Source organism: Littorina saxatilis, linkage group LG3 (assembly GCF_037325665.1).
Source record: "Littorina saxatilis isolate snail1 linkage group LG3, US_GU_Lsax_2.0, whole genome shotgun sequence".
Taxonomy (NCBI): domain Eukaryota; kingdom Metazoa; phylum Mollusca; class Gastropoda; order Littorinimorpha; family Littorinidae; genus Littorina; species Littorina saxatilis.
Genome location: NC_090247.1, coordinates 9,238,403 through 9,255,566, shown reverse-complemented (window position 1 = coordinate 9,255,566; position 17,164 = coordinate 9,238,403). Strand labels below are relative to the sequence as shown.

The window sequence follows — 17,164 nt, the reverse complement described above, 5'->3', positions numbered from 1 at the left end:
GCAGGTCGGTTTCAGTTTTAATAAACAATTCTAGAGAATTGTGTATCTTATATTTGAGTCTTTCGTGTTTTAGACATTGATGCATTTAATAGTTTTAACGAGTTGCCTTTTGTTTTATCATTCTGGTGTTTATCTAGGTGTGCTGTGTATCTTATAAGAAGTTCTTAAAAGTTCCAAGTTATTTTAGCATATAGGTTTTTTATGGTCTTAACAGTTAAACATGTATTACGTTATCATTAAGATTCATGCTTTGTTAGCACTAAGCAGTTGTTTTAATCAGTCTGGTTTTCTCTTGTTTTTATCTTATGAACATTCTAAATGTTAGACTAACTTATTGTCTTGTACAGAATAACAACTGTGTGAATGGTGCTATACTGAATGAAAGAGTGTGACATGAAGTTCTTGTACATCATTGTAAAGAGTGTGAATGACGTTTTAGTTTAGATGTCAAGCGCTTAGAGCAAGCCTTTTTAACGAAAGTTTTTGATTTAGCGCTATATAAATGTTCTTATTATTATTTTTATTATTATTATTATTATTATTGAGTTGGACTCTGGTACCTGGTACTCAGGTGTCTCTCTCTTTCTCTTTTTCGGAGATTGGTCACTCTTCTGGAGCTGGCTGTTATCTCAAAGGCCTTTCGGGCCTTACTCCATCCCAAGGGTTCATACTTGGGCATGGTTGCCTTATGGTCACCGTGAGGGTTGGTCCTTTTCAGGGCTGAGCGTCAACCTTACGCACGGATCATTTCCAGGCCATTAGCATTTCCTTCCAATAGAAAGGGGGGGGGGGGGGGGGAGGTCAGCTTGTCTTTCCCTCTACTCGGCTCGGGTTTATTCAAGGCTTGGGTCTCCCGCAGTGGGGCACTGCGGTTAAGAAATTAAAGGCCCCTCCTGTTTTTGGAACCGCAGGAGCTTTCTAGTTTGCTGTCAGGTAGATTTTTGGTTCCTCTTTCCTGTCATGCTCTCTTTTTCTTCATCAATTCTTTTCTTTTTTCTGCCTTCTTGCTCATTCACCTGTATTTTTTCCAAAAATCTCTTCTCCTGCCGCTTGACTTGTCTCGCGATTCATGTATAGTTTAATCTGTTAGTGTTCTGATGTAAGCCCAGCAGTAGATAGGTTAAGCCTATTTTAACATACTGGAAACTGGTAATCTTCCAGTAGGTATTAATTTAGTTTTACTAAAGCCTGCTGGGACACAAGTAATGGGTTAGTGCATTTGTAAACAGGAATCGCTTGACAAGTGGCCCCCTTCATCCCCCCCCTTCCTCGTCCTGATATGCCATATGGCTCTGCGTAGTCGGCTGGACGTTAAGCAACAAATAAACAAACAAACAAACAAAAAAGGCTTGGGTCTTTTTCTGGACTGTTTTATGGTTCAGGAGATTGGAAGAAGTGCTGGGCACAGCTTACTGGCTCTCTGATGTTGTCTTTCGCATTTTTTGCCTGAGAGACATCACGGCAGAGTGAGTTAGATGTTTCTTTCTCACTGGGTCCTTTCCTGACTTTTGGCAGTGGGCCAGTTTTTGGCAAGGGATTTTCTTTCCCTCCGCCTTGTCATAGCTATCTACTATCTTTCCCCTCGGCTCGGCCCGAGCTCATTTTCCAGGGCCTGGGCCTCCTCCTTGGCCGTTTTACGGTCTAGGAGGTTGGATGATGTCCTGCGCACAGCTTACTGGCGCTCGGCTTTTGTCTTTATCAGTTTTCGTAGGGAGACATTGCTGCCGTCTGTCAGGATGGATCTCGGTCCATTACTGCCTTGGTGGCAGCTGGAGGATGTCTCTCCAGAACTTAAGAGTGAGTTTGAACTTTTTTGATCTTACCCACCACCTTGTTGGAGTTATCTGCTAATCATGTGATTCGGAGTAAGAATATGTAATTTAATCGAAAATTTTTAATTAAATTTTCATTTGATTAATATACTTACCCGAATCACATGGGTAATTCCCTCCCGCCTGCCCCGCTTTATAGTTTCTTAGTATTCTATAAGTCGATTGATTGGTTATCACGTGGTACCAGGCACCAATGGTGACGTAGCTCACCCTAAGGGGAGGCAACCTAGTGTGGCAAGTACCATGGTGCTGTCACTTTTTTAGTTGGGGTTGCTTCCCTTATACCTAGACGGGTAGCTTTTATCAGACCTAGGCATCTCCAAGTGTGTCAATGCTAATCATGTGATTCGGGTAAGTATATTAATCAAATGAAAATTTAATTAAAAATGTTCGACTATTTGGTTGTTACACTTACAGACTATTATTCACGCTGGATCTAGATCAAACAAGTGACCAGTCTGTCAAGCTCAGCAGTGATCCCACGTTTCAAGCAGATATTTTCCACCCATGGCATACCAGACATACTTGTGAGTGACAATGGTAGCCCCTTTTCCTCAAGAGACTTTGCTGTATTCGCCAGAGAATACGGGTTCGATCACCATACATCAAGTCCAGAGTCAGGCGTGAAAACTGCAAAGAAGATTCTCGCCCAGACAGAGCCGGATGTAGCTTTGATGATGTACAGATCTACACCACACTCAGCAACAGGACTCAGTCCATCCGTCATGTTGATTGGAAGCCAGCTGAAGACGAAGGTTCCAGTACAACACAACGACAAAGACATTCGTCTGGCTGATAGTCACACCAAGCAGGACTACAAAAAGTACTACGATGAACGGCACGGTGTACGTCCCCTTCCCCAGCTCCAGCCTAACGACACAGTACTCATGAAGACAGACAACGAGGCAAATGGAAAGACTTTGGCCAAGTTCTGTCTTCAGCCGATGCCAGCGGAAGGTCCTACTTCATCCAGTCTCCCCGTGGTGTTCTCAGACGCAACAGGAAGAATATGCAGAAAGTGCCTCAGACTATATATACCATTCCCCCAGACTCCGAGACAGACCTGCCAGAAGAGACTGAGAGCCAAGAACAGGAGGCTCCCACAGGAACTGAAAACCGTACCCCCCAACCCCCAGTGCAGAACGTTTCGCACTATGGTCGCATCATAAAGCAGCCAACAAGATACATTGAAGAAGACTGAACATAATTGTTAAATTTCTGATCTTCTAGGCAGTGAAGAACAGTCATGTGCTATTTACAGCAGCGTTCTAGTTGATTTTAGTTTGGTTGAGAGAAAACTTTGACTCAAAAACATTGTACTTATAGTTCAGTTTTTGGAATTTTAAATTTCAATTTCATGTGCCTATGTTCGGTTGAAACCAAATGTGACTCTAAACACAGGATAGTATTCCTAGGTTTACAATGTTTCTTTTTAGTTCTTCATTCGAAAGCAAACTGAGAATAATGTGAAGAATAGTTTACGTAATACGTAAGATTTTATTATTTCATTATTTTAGTAGTGAGTGAAAGTGTTCTAGAAAACCTTTCTAAGTTGCTTATGATTTTCATAAAGCAGTATACTCTCTTAATTTGATTTTTCTCTTGGAATTTTTGACTTGAGGTAGAAGTTGTCTGTGTAAAAGCAAGTTGAAACTCTGTAGTTTATTCCTTTTGAAAGTAAGAAGCAATTAATGTTTTGTTTGGTTATTAGAATTGTTTTATTGTTTCAGAAATTTTCATTTCTTAGAAGAAAGGGGGAGATGTCAGTGAGGGAAATAACCAATGTCTTGCTAATGGGATTGCTTCCCTGGCTCTCTCTATCATGGCCGCTTGCTAATAAACCCATACCATCGAACACGTGCGTTGTGAGTTCGATACCTGAAATGATAGATGATTACTGACGTGTGGTCGTCGTTATTGTGCATAGACTTGAGCTTTGGCCTTTTCTGGTTAAATTGTATGGCGTCATTAAAAAAAGGAATACAATGACCTGTGCCTTCAAAAACTAGAATTCAGCATAGAGCAACGTATGTTCCTTTTGTTGTTGTTTTGGAAATCAGCAACTTTGAGACGATTGCTTGAAATTTTTTTATATCATAGGTCAACACCATACCTATTTCACAGCACCCATTTTTTTACGAACGCGCCAAGCGATATCAAAACATTTAGTCAATTCCTGTTGACCTGAAACTAAAAGATCGACTCAAAAAACTCATGGAGACAACTGGCTAGCACACACACACACACACACACACACACACACACACACACACACACACACACACACTGCCCAAGAACGCCAAAGTTTGGAGACACTGAATAAACAAGCAGTCCTAACGTGATTAAATTACATATCTTTACCCAACTCACAAATAGCAATTAACTCTAGTTCAGTGCTAGTAACGCTGTACGCGTCCCCTTGGTAACAAGGAAGGCGCCTCTTAAAAAAGAGTGACATGAGACCCGTAAGGGTGTCTAAGCCAGCCCGGAATCGAGGCTCCTTCCGTATGCGCGCGCATACGCCGCCATCTTATCATTCACAACTCAGCGTTCAACAAGACTGGTCGCTTATTAAGTACGCTCCGGCTGTTTTCAGCCTTGTTTCCTAGTCTAAGGACTTTGGCTTCGCCCCTTGGTCTGCCGCTGAGCTTTACCTACACCTTTGCTGTTTGGGTGAGACCTTTGCTGTTTTATGAGAACTTTGGTGACATTTTTGTCGCGCTTTTGCGAACTTGTATGAATTTTTCTAGTAAGAAATTTTTCGTGAGTTCGTTTTTGTCATGGCGGAGAACGCCAAGTATGAACCTAGTTTGAGACAGACTACTGCTGCAGTGTCTCCTACTAAGAAAGCTTCCTCGTCTAGAAAGAGTAAGAGTGCCGGACAAACCGCCATTTCACTTTCAGAACCGGGAACAGACAAATGTTTGGATGTTTTGGTCGACAAGCCGTCGGCCGCCATTTTGTCCACTTTTAGGGACAAGGTCACGCGTGGTGACAAAGATGTTTGTGTTGATAAAGATGTTGTGTCGGGGGCATCTGGTGGTTCAGGTGTTTTGCCCTCCGACATTGTGTTGTTGTTTCTGACGATTAGTTCGCAGGTTTCGACTTTGGCTGCGGTTTTGACGGCAACTTTAGTAGATCTTCGTTCACTTCCGTCTGGCGTTTTCGATGTTCGTCTTTGGAGTGAATCCGGTCTTTGCCTTTGGCTTCCACTTCCGGTTCCACCTCTGCTTCTGCAACTGTTTCTGCTTTGGATTCAACTTCCGTTCTTCAAGCGGAAGTGCACGCTTCGCAGCTTGGCTACGGTCGTCTTGTGTCCTTGCTGCAGGAACCTTGGCTCGTTAAAGGTACGTCCTCTCCACACGTTGCCGGGTTCTCCGGTGACAGTGGTGTGCAAACGCAGGAGCGAGTAGACCGTGATCGCGGCGAAAGCACCGAAACTCCCGCCGTTAATCCGCATCGAGCGCTTTCGGTAGAGGCTAGGAGCCCTGTTGTTCGTAAGGATGTCGTACCACTCTCACAAAGGGTCAGGTAGATCATTTTCTCTTCCGCCCTGGGGGCAGGAAGTTTATGGTGTCTCCGGAGCTGACCACGCGAGTCTCTCTGGGGTTCACCTACCTGACTACGATGGCGAGCAGGATGGTTAACGAGGGTGCCTCCACGGTGGTGGACGACACCCAGCTCACTTGCCGTTCAAGTTGTCCAGCGCAGTGACGTGGGCAGCGGAAAACGGCATTTAGGCTTTGTCAGGAAGGGGTGGCTGAGGAAATTTTTTTACTTCTTCCACCTCTACCTTTGTTCGACGACTTCCTGAGGTCGGAGGAACGGAAAGTTCACTTCCGCGGTCGGGAATCGTCGTTCATTGCCCTGAAGATGGCAAATGTCTGGTTTTGTGACTTCCGCTTCCTCCCGGGGGGCAGGAAGTGAGCAGAGGGCTGATTTCTTTGTTGGACAATTTAGCCAAACAGAGAGTCAGCCTCCGGATTGCACGGTTGTGCTTGACGGCTGTTCAAATGAAGGTGCTTCCGCATTACGGAAAAGCACTGATTTTAGGTTCCGTTTCATGTTAGCAAGTGCAGTGGCGCTCGCAGCTGAAATGGTTCGAGGTATAAAGGGGTCTTCCGGTGTGTTTCTATGCAACCGGTCGGTTTTGATGTTTACTAATCCACGGCCGGTTTCGCTTCCGCTTTGCGGCCGTGTCTTCCGGTACAGGATGGGATAGCCTTCTACCGTTAACATTGTGGTGTTGCTAGTCGGCACTTTTCAGCCGTTGGCTTCCGGTTCCGTTACTGCGGTTCCTTTGCTGTTATACAGGCTATATCCACTTCCTCTTCCAGTCTTCCAGCTAGAAGGAGACAGGTGGATGGAGTATCTGGTCATGGAGTTCTGGTGTTTGGAAATTTTTCAAAACTTTTCCGATTTTGGGCAAGTTTTGCCTTATCGGGATTGGTTACTGGTTCTCATCATTTCGATGATCGTTATGATGCTTTTGGTCAAAGGGAGGCTCATACTTCAGCTGTGTCGCTGTTCGTGGCAGTTTGTAGTGGATTTGAGCCTTCTGAGGAGAGTCTTTGAGTGTTAAGTTCTTAGATCCTCTGGCGGGGTCTTTTTGTACTTTCACAAGCAAGTCTTTTTTGTCACTACTACCTTTGTGGACAACGCTCGACTTTTTACCTGCGGCGGTGTTGCTTTAGCTTGTGTCTTACGCTCTAGTAGCTTGTCACTCGCTGAGCGCTTTTTGTAGGCTTCGGTTAACCCCAAGCTTAAGATCTTAGGTTCTCTTTTTTCGTTCTACGGGACCGCCCTTGGGTTTGACAAACATCCATCTGGATTTTGATAGCTAGGAGAAACTGTCTGTAAGATCAGGATCTCCTAGCTCTGGTAGATTGTGGTTTCGGTTCTTTATGATTGGCTCTTTTGAACTAAACTTGCTTTTATTCTCTCGCCTGGGCGGTTACGTTTTATCTGGTTATCTTTGTGGTCCGACAGGACGCAGATACAAAGGATGTAATTTTGCGGGTTTTTTACCTGAGAGGAAGCCTCTGCCGTTAAAGTATTTAACTTTTGGCTAGACTTTAATCTCTTTCTTGTTTGAAAGGTCTCTTTTTGAGGCCACTTCTATGCACGCGAGTTTTTATCTATCAAAGAGACGCTCACGGTAAAAGGGAAGCGCAAGGCAGGCTTTGGCTGTTGTTTGTTTCCAAACGAATAGCTTCAGGCTGGCTGTTATCCACTTTAACTTTTGGCTCTATACCCTCGCAGGGTCTTTTTCATAGATCGTTTTGGCGACCTGTTGGACGCACAGTACGGGTCTTTGCAATCTTGGTTCCAGACCTCTTAAGGCTGGCAAGAAGGCGTTTTTGCTTTCTCACATTCGAATTTTACGGATGTCTACTGTAAGGGTATCCTGGAGATACTTAGGGGCTTCCGCCTCAACTCTGGATTTGGTTCAGAGTCTTTATATATAGGGGTTTTGGCGTGTTTGTTCACTTGTCACTTAAACTGGCTTGGTACAAAGCGCTTATTTCTTACGGAAAGAACTCCTCTTCCCCGTTTAATGCAGCTGGCGATCCACCTTTTCTGGGTTTCCGTTTTTTGAGTCACTTGAGAAAAAGTGACTCTATGTAATCGGTCAGTGTTAGTCTGTCCGGCCGTCCGGCCGTCCGGCCGGCCGTCCGTAGACACCACCTTAACGTTGGACTTTTCTCGGAAACTATCAAAGCGATCGGGCTCATATTTTGTTTAGTCGTGACCTCCAATGACCTCTACACTTTAACGATGGTTTCGTTGACCTTTGACCTTTTTCAAGGTCACAGGTCAGCATCAAAGGAAAAATTAGACATTTTATATCTTTGACAAAGTTCATCGGATGTGATTGAAACTTTGTAGGATTATTCTTTACATCAAAGTATTTACATCTGTAGCCTTTTACGAACGTTATCAGAAAAACAAGGGAGATAACTAGCCTTTTCTGTTCGGCAACACACAACTTAACGTTGGGCTTTTCTCGGAAACTATAAAAGTGACCGGGCTCAAATTTTATGTGAACGTGACTCATTGTGTTGTGAATAGCAATTTCTTCCTGTCCATCTGATGCCTCATATAATATTCAGAACTGCGAAAGTGACTCGATCGAGCGTTTGCTCTTCTTGTTCTTACATGTCTTATTTTTAAGACTTTATGTAATTTCTGTCACATTGTTACGGCTTGGTGCAGTGTTGCTTTAACACGTTTCAAGACTAGCCTGGCGGATCTACACGGAAAACGGCCAAGCTTACTCTAGTAGCTTCTGTGTGAAGTGTGAGCAAGTTTACTTTCTGGCTATTTATATAGACAGCTTTTTCAAGAAAGGCTGATCTATGACTTTTAGATTTCTTCGAAGTTTTCTGGCTTTTGAGCGTAAAATGGATAAAACAAGCTTCAAATTGCTTTTTCAATTCATGAAGCGAGAGTTTGGCTCCTTTAGAGTCACGTTTAGTTTTTTAAACTTTTCGGTTTTCGAAGATTTTTTCTGATTCGCACGGATCTTGTTAGTTTGTTGAATCAAAGGTCACTTGCCTTGTCTTTCATCTCTGTCGTGTTTTAACCTAGGCGTTTATGCGGAAAACGGGGAAAACCAGCTTCCTATTGCATTTTCAATTCTTGAAGCAAGAGTTTGGCTCTTTTAGAGTCAGGTTTAGCCATTTTATTTTTTCAATTTTGGGAAAAAATTTCTGACTTTCACGGATCTTGTTCAATCAATCAATCAATGAGTCTTATATCGCGCATTGTTAGATCATTGAATCAAAGGGCTTTTGCCTTATCCTTCATCTTCGTCGTGATTTAACCTTGAACGGTTGGAAACGACATTATACACTGAATTAAGGAGGGTAGAGGTCTATCGACTCAGGTAGAGGTATGAGTTTTTGGAAGTCAACCTTACCTACATGGATTTCTTCTCTGGATTCTTGCTCCTAGGGAGCTTGATGTGGTTTTTTGTCCCGTGAGGACGCTCAGAAGGTACCTTTCACGGACTTGACAATTGGTCAGAAAGTCAGAAGCTTTTATGATATCTCTTAATACAGCAAGGTGTAAGGATATTGCAAAAGTAACTTTAACCAAGTGAGTCTCCATGTTGAACAGACAGGTGTTTATCTGGTGACAATCACAGTCTGGGGTTGTTAGGGCAGTTTTTGCCTCTCACTGTAGCTAGAACGTATGAGGCAAGGGCATGGGCCTCCTCTTTGACAGTCCTTTGGTCGGGCCTCTTTGGCTGAAGTACTGGAGTCGGCTTACTGGCGGTCTGAGGAGGTTTTTATTAACTTCTACCTCAGAGACGTCTTGAGACAGTTCCGCGTTACCTGTTATGGTAGTCGCAGGACGGGTCCTAATATCATAATTTCACTATATACCCGCCACCTATAGTAGCAATCTGCTATTTGTGAGTTGGGTAAAGATATGTAATTTAATCCAAAATTTTATGAATAAATTTTCATTTAAGTAATATACTTACCCAACTCACAACGTTTATTCCCTCCCACCTCCCCGCTGTGGTTGGTACTGGGGTCTAAAAAAGAGTGAGTTGGGCTTCGTTTTGAATGATAAGAAGATGGCGGCATATGCGCGCGCATACGGAAGGTGCCTCGATTTCGGGCTGGCTTAGGCACCCTTACGGGTCTCATGTCACTCTTTTTTTTAGAGGCGCCTTCCTTGTTACCAAGGGGACGCGTACAGCATTACCAGCACTGAATTAGAGTTAATTGCTATTTGTGAGTTGGGTAAGTATATTAATTAAATGAAAATTTATTCATAAAATTTTGAATTTTCCTTCTTGAGGTCAGTATGCTTATTTCAGACGGCTAAATTCCGAATCCACATTAATTTTTCTGCATTTGAGCCATAACCTATCCCTTGCATGATTTCTAAAACGGCTTTGTCCGGGACCACCTTTGGGTTTTGACGACTTTTGAAATGTACCGAAAACACATACATTTGTGACTCTAATAAAGTTTCCCTTTTTCCATCGACACAGCAATTCAGAGCCCTTGACTTCACGAAAGATCAATGGAACCAGATCCGTCTGACCATTTCAAGGATCAGACCAAACAAAGCCCAAGGTGGTGGGACTTTGCTCCGATGGCTCGCCCAGAAGAGGAACCATTGGATAATCAGCAGCTCGCAGTCATAGACTGGGCGAACATGGGAGTGCGCCGGAGACTTCAGACACGGTCTGACAACCAACCCGAACAGGAACCCCGTACTCCGGATATTGGAGGGGGGTACATGGGGAGCTGCAGATGTAAGTGTTGTAACCAAGCTCATTGTAAACACAAATCACAGTTTCCGAGCACTTTTTGACCCGGTCTGGACCATACGATTGCATTTTAGCTTCAAAGCATACTTATTTTACATAAATTTGTTGATCAAAATTTTGATTGACATGGAGATAGCAATAAGAGACACAAACATGGTTCCATTGCATTTTCCATGTCTTTCTGAATAAAGAAAGAAGATAGTTTACGTTTGAATTGCTATTTAGCTTAAAAACAAAGACAATAACAATAGCAACAATAACAATAACTATTACACTTTATTGTACATACATGCATACATCAAAATGGAACATTTGCTTCGACGCATCTAACCTGCCTGTCTACGATTATGAAATACACATTATTATAACATATGATAATTATTAGAACATTCAAAAAGACACACATAAGTTAACCCGTTGTATGCATATTATGCCCCCTTTACGAACATGGAAGCGAGACAGTGCTGTCTCCATCGACGGGTTTCTGTCAGCCAGGACTCAGTCTCGGTAAAGACTTTTTAAGTTCAGATTCGATGTTTAGGCCGACAGATTGACATTTCCTTTTTGCTATCGTTGTAAGTGACTTTGTATTAACTCCAGAAATGAACGAGCAATGTTTGTTTTAGTCAAACGCAATGATCAGGTTGTTTTAATTATATCTGTGAACCAAAACATTCACATTGAAGTACCAATTTCCCTGTTTTCTAGTGAGCAGATATGAGCTGCTCATACGTGTTGCAAGCTTTACCATGGTGGTTCTACCACCAGCAGTCATGCTGATGGCGGCGCACAATCCTGCTGAGAATATCTCCATTCGAACAACTGCTCCAATCACTCCAGTAAGTAAGACGAAAGGGTGTGGAAAGCTTTGTAGTTAGTAACCGGACTTCATTCAAAACGTACACATAGTTTCAAGACCAACACTCGCTGTGTTCGTTGGGCACACAAGGTTGTAAGATGAGCGGTTTCAACACACTGCTCCTTTTTATGACTCAATCAATCAATCAATCAATGAGTCTTATATCGCGCATATTCCGTGGGTACAGTTCTAGGCGCTCTGCAGTGATGCCGTGTGAGATGAAATTTTATACGGCCAGTAGATTGCAGCCATTTCGGCGCATATTTACCTTTCACGGCCTATTATTCCAAGTCACACGGGTATAGGTAGACAATTATTAACTGTGCCCAAGCAATTTTGCCAGGAAAGACCCTTTTGTCAATCGTGGGATCTTTAACGTGCACACCCAATGTAGTGTACACAGGGTGAGGTTCGGACACCGAAGAGAGTCTGCACACAAAGTTGACTCTGTGAAATAAATTTCCGCCGAACCTGGGATCGAACTCACGCTGACAGCGGCCAACTGAATACAAATCCAGCGCGCTACCAACTGAGCTATATCCCCGCCCCCTGACTCAACAAAACCACAGTACTCAAAATGGAGGGTTAATTAGAAACATATCGTTACTAGACTTACCATCAAACTGAGAATAATATACAATTTCTTTTGGGATAAACATATTTCACAGACGACAGTAGGTGTATCGTTAAAAGAAATCAGCAGATCGATACAAAATTTAATGAAAATGTCACTCTATACAGGAAGCAGCCAGATAGTTGAATTTGCTATGAACCTGAGGGGCAGGGTGCTTAAACCCCAAATAACATCATTGAACAAGCTGTGCTTGTGTACTCGGGTGTTTACAAGCGAAGGTATGCGTTCAATAGTTGATCGAAAAGAGACGCTCAGATAAAGATGATCAAACACAATTTTGATTGATCAGGGTGAAAATAACGTTTGACACGGACGGTATACTTTATCATTGCACCTGCATCTGTCTGCAGCGTGAACCACCAATGCTACAACAGGACATTGGGTACGCCGCTGAAGTGTACATTCCGGACATGACAGTGGTTGTAAAGCCGAGACAACAGACAGGATTTGATAACCAGGACACCCTTCCTCTTCAAGGAGTTGAACTTGTTGGTAAGTGATGTAACAAAAAAGTGATGTCGCCCAAACACGGCGACTGAAGACAGGGACACATTGACTGGGCCCTGGCAATTCTCAATGTGTAAAACCTAGACCAAACGTTTTGAAATCAAGTCGTTGTAATTTGAGAAAACGGCAAGTAACATCGAGTCGCTCATGACTGAGAAATGGGCGTTTAGAGCAACTGTCGGAGCAAGAACATTTCTGGTACAAAGCAGACCCTCTGCTTTGAAGAAAGTACAGAGTATGACAGCAGTCATCCCAAAGCATCTGTCAGGACTCTAGAAGTGAACAAGTATCATGTCTCTTTTAGTTAGACTCAATTATCAAGTTGTCGTAATCATTTGTCTTACTAAAGAGTTAAAGGCACAGTGAGCCTCCCGTAAACCATCAGAGCTCCCCGAGCGTCTACATACAGTACAAGCATACTTCCATTTGAACGCTCACCGAACGGGAACATCCTGGCTGCTTTATGTCGAGCGTGAGAAATTTTCAAAGAATTCATTTTCGTGGACTTGCTCCTCTACAACAATGGCGCCTCGTTTTGGTGCTGGACGGCTGTTATGAATATTCAATACCGGAAATCACGCCCGGACAGTAAGCCTCCCGTAAACAATCACAGATACTGTCAGGCTTTTACACACAGTACAAACACCCTTCCATTTGAACGCTCACCAAACGGGAACATCCTAGGTGCCCTACGTAAAGAGCGAGCAATTTTTAAAGAATTAATTTTGCAGATTGTCTCGAACACTTTTTGGACCCATCCTGAACTCAGGTCAAACATGAGTTACTTCCCTTCGGGTCTCATTCTATCGATGTAAACTGGCGATAGCCGTGAATCGATGATTATCAAAATGTTTTTGGACCGTGGTGCGTTTTTGCGCTAGACCTAACTTTTAAAATCTAAATAATAAATGTACAGCTTGTTACACAAACATTCTTTAATCATAAAAGAATTCTTTTTTCATCAAGACAAGATCAGTACAATTCGAAGTTGTGAAAGTTTGAAAAAAGAAAAGCCCGGAAGCAGGGTCACGCAAGGGTCGTAGCAGACGACGGTTTATGCATATCGCCGTTCCTCTCAACAGTCAAAAGCCATCGCTAGAGTACTTGTGAACCACAGCCGTTTGTTTCGTGCATAAAAACGTGCTATTGTAAATAAGCTCACATCGAGTCGCATTCAAATTACTAACTGACGACTACATTGTGAAAAAGGGAAACTGGATCACACGGGTTCACGATGGCTCAGGGGTAAGATAAACCACGCAAAAATAAATTCTTTGAAAATTGTTCGCTCTTTACACAAGGCACCTAGGATGTTCTCAATCGGTGAGTGTTTAAATGGAAGGGTGTTTGTACTGTGTGTAAAAACCTGACCATATCTGTGATGGTTTACGGGAGGCTTACTGTGCCTTTAACGAGTGTTAATTCTCTTTTTGTCACATTGAACTACCAATTCTAATGTCAATCTGTAGGCTCGAAATAATCATTTGCACAGCACACACAATTCGCCTTTATTTTATGTTCATGGTTGTTTCAGGAACCTTTTCGAATTCGACCTTGATGTTAGGTGAACTGCAACGTCTGTGGCCTGCATCGGTAGACATTCGATTGACCATCTTGCAGACCAAACGGGGCTGTTCACGTGGGCTTGGAGAAAATCGTCATTGTGCTTTTGACGTGAGAGTTTACTTTGCAAAGAGACAAAAGTAAGCATTATTACGTGTCAAAGACCAACTACTTCGGACCGCAGTAGGGTACTGCGGATGCAGAAATTAAACATCCCCCTGTTGTGAACGCAGGGCTATCCAAGGTTCTCACTGTAACCCCTGGGGCGAACTTAGGTCTGCTGCGGATTCTTTGAAATGTGTCGGTTACTTGTTCTTTTGTTAAGGATCAACGCTGGTCTCAGAGACTCTGTCAGCTTACTGACCAACTCGCTTCATGGTGTTTTTTTATATCCGTTTCTTTGTCTTATTTCTGCCTTCCAGATCCATTCGCCTTTATCTTTTTCCAAAATCTCTCCCTAAATGGATAATAACTACCACGTGGTATGCTAAAAATTACCATGAGGGTTCCGGGACCCTGTGAGTCGGGCGTTATTGGGACGCCTTTATAAAACGATCACTGTTCATCTTGTTGTAATCAATCATCATTAATTATGATCATTTTTTAGTGTAACATTGTGTCAGTGTTTGTCTTATTTGAGCAGTCAAGTGTTCAACGAGTCTGGTGAACATTTTTGGCTTAAACGTAAAGATTGTGTGCTTTTCAGTGTTGTCTGTGTTGTCATTCACCCGTCTTGACACACAAACAAAAATTCCTACGAAGTAGTCCGCCTCCCCCAAAATATTGCGAATTTTGACTCTCACTTGAAAAACCGGTTTTACGTATAATACGAATACATATTCGTAGCAAACTATATACAAGAGTAAAGTTTATAAAGCGCTCTAACAATCCCGCATAAGTAAGTATTTTTATCATGGGTTTTATGAATTTTCTTCTCTTATTCTTTTATAATTATTAATTAATGACCTATATGTGCTGATGACCGATTTAATTTCCTTTGTTGGATCAATAAAATGTTATGAGTTATGAGTTATCTCCCCGTTGATAGGGTAGATGACAAGTATCACCCTTAGTTGCAACATAAAGGTTCCTTGAAACTAATTTGTCATGCCTGACAACCTCAAATGGCGCAGTTACGAAAGCAAGGATTCAAATGAAAGATATAGATATCCTTCTTCTCAGGCAAACAGATAATACGGGCGCATGGAATGAACAAGGGAAAAGGTGACCCTTTTCCACGTATGTAGGATACGATTTTAGTTTTCTTTGTCATTGTGTTTTTAGTATAGTTATGTTTTATGTAAATAATGGAATGGACTAGTTCTGACATTCAATTGGCCAAACACCTTAAGATGTTTAGACTAGTTCTGACATTAAGTTGGCCAAACACCTTCAGATATTTGGACTAGTTCTGACATTAAGTTGGTCAAACACCTTCAGATATTTGGACTGACATCCTTCAGATATTTGGACTAGTTCTGACATTCATTTGGCCAAACACCTTAAGATGTTTAGACTAGTTCTGACTTTAAGTTGGCCAAACACCTTCATGTATTTGGACTAGTTCTGACATTAAGTTGGTCAAACACCCTCAGATATTTGGACTAGTTCTGACATTCATTTGGCCAAACACCTTAAGATGTTTAGACTAGTTCTCAAAGTTCCTTGACTGAATGTATTTTTGGAGACTGGTGTCCAGAGGATATCTCTTCATCTTCTTTCCTCTCATTTCGTTTGACAAATGTTTTTGATGACGTCATATCCGTTTGTCAAACAATTTCAGACTTCACTGTGGCAACCTCATTTTGCAATCAAATTAATTTATTTCTTGTGACCTTTTTTCGGACAATGGGATTGCATTTCAGCTCGGAAGCTTGAATATTAAAGAATTGATTTGTTACTCAAAATTCTGCCTGAACTTGAAATTTCAAAAACAAATTCAAAAGTTAATTAATTTATTCTTCCTTATTTTATGAATCCAAAAATATATAGCTACCATGTTTTGTCTGAAATGAAGGCACACCCTAACAAATAATAATAAAGAAAACCCGTTTACTTTAGCATATCAAGTTCACTATTCGCTTGGTTTGCCAAGATCAATCAGTGCTGTCTCGGACTATTAGTGACGGCTAGACCATGACTTAATAGTCTTGGTGACGACTGATCAAGTGTCTTCAACTTCGATCTTTCAGATTGACGAATTGACTGAATGTTTTAATATCGCTTTGAATCGTGTGATTTTTAACTCAATGTAACTTTGTTTAACCATGGTGTCTGGCTTATGTCTGTGTTACATTTTTATAGAAGTGGCTTTGCAGGAAAGGTAATATTGTTGTTCTTTAAATTACCCAGGAAAGCGTCATCATGTAGATTTTTAACTGAAGTTGAATATTGATTCTTTGCGTGCTGAGCCGTAACAGTAGTATTGCTTGTGTAATGATCTTGAGCTTTTTGTCCAGAAAATAGTTGCCTTTTAACTTAGTAGATTCATTCAAAACACAACTTTGGGTGGTCCATAAAAAACTGGAAAGAGATTAACACTAACAGTTCGATTCTTACTTTCGGAACATGTGTGTTCAGTTCCTATCAGTTTTAGGCAAATAGTCTAAGCAGGCTGTTGTGTTTTATTACCTTTTGGCACAGTTATCGTCTTTATGAGATAAATCTGTAAAACTAACTATATCCTTATGTATTGATTTTTACTTTATGTTTTCATCATGTAAAGAGTGTCTGAATAATGACGTCATACGGTAGGAACACCTATAGACTGTACAACAGCAAAAAAAAAAGGTTTAAAATCCATTTACTGCCGTAAGAGTACAACAATTAAGAATGGGAACTCGATCCACGATGAAAAGTATATAACACGGTCACTGTTCATTTTGCTGTAATCAAATATCATACCTTTCGAACATTTTCGAGTGTATCATTGTGTTATTTGAGCAGTAAAGTGTTTAACGAGTGTGGTGAACACTTCGGGCTTAAACGTAAAGGATGTGTACTTTTCAGTGTTCAGCACGTTAGGTGCAAGAAATGCCAGAATGTTTGGTCAGCATTCTACCAACGGTACCAGAGACTGTAGAGTACGCATCTATGTGTACTTTACGGTATCTTACGTTACGTAGTGTCATTTAGTGTAGAATTTGTTCATGGTTTTATGCTCTACCTTTCTGCTTGCAAATAAAACCAAAACTGATCCATCTTCTGTTCTTTTTGTCTGTTTTTGTTTGTGTGTCTAGAATTGAAACTTTGTTTCAAACTTCTTTGATGTCGTGAAAATAAGCAATTGAAAACAAACAGTTCAATTGACATACTTGTTTTTGGTCTGCATTGTATTAACAAATAACGACGACGACGATGATGATGTTGATGGTGATGTCAAAATCACTGTATTTTATTCTTCTTCTTCTTCTTCTTCTGCGTTCGTGGGCTGAAACTCCCACGTACACTCGTGTTTTTTGCACGAGTGGAATTTT

The 17,164-nt window shown here is 41.8% G+C and overlaps 1 protein-coding gene across 2 annotated transcripts in view; it reads left to right on the top strand.

Annotated features, from left to right (window-relative positions):
• Positions 1-16,890, top strand: part of LOC138961551 (uncharacterized) — a 41,737-nt gene extending 24,847 nt beyond the window's left edge. Inside the window, exons 1-5 of one of the 2 annotated variants that reach the window (XM_070333210.1) lie at positions 9,794-10,110; positions 10,834-10,964; positions 11,969-12,110; positions 13,660-14,586; positions 14,719-16,890. In XM_070333210.1, coding sequence (XP_070189311.1) covers positions 9,876-10,110; positions 10,834-10,964; positions 11,969-12,110; positions 13,660-13,832 — 681 coding nt within the window. In that variant the 5' untranslated portion in view covers positions 9,794-9,875 and the 3' untranslated portion in view covers positions 13,833-14,586; positions 14,719-16,890. Of the gene's footprint in view, positions 1-9,793; positions 10,111-10,833; positions 10,965-11,968; positions 12,111-13,659; positions 14,587-14,718 lie in introns of those variants that run through there. The other variant, XR_011454221.1, reaches the window with a different exon arrangement.
• The last annotated feature ends 274 nt before the right edge of the window (positions 16,891-17,164 follow it).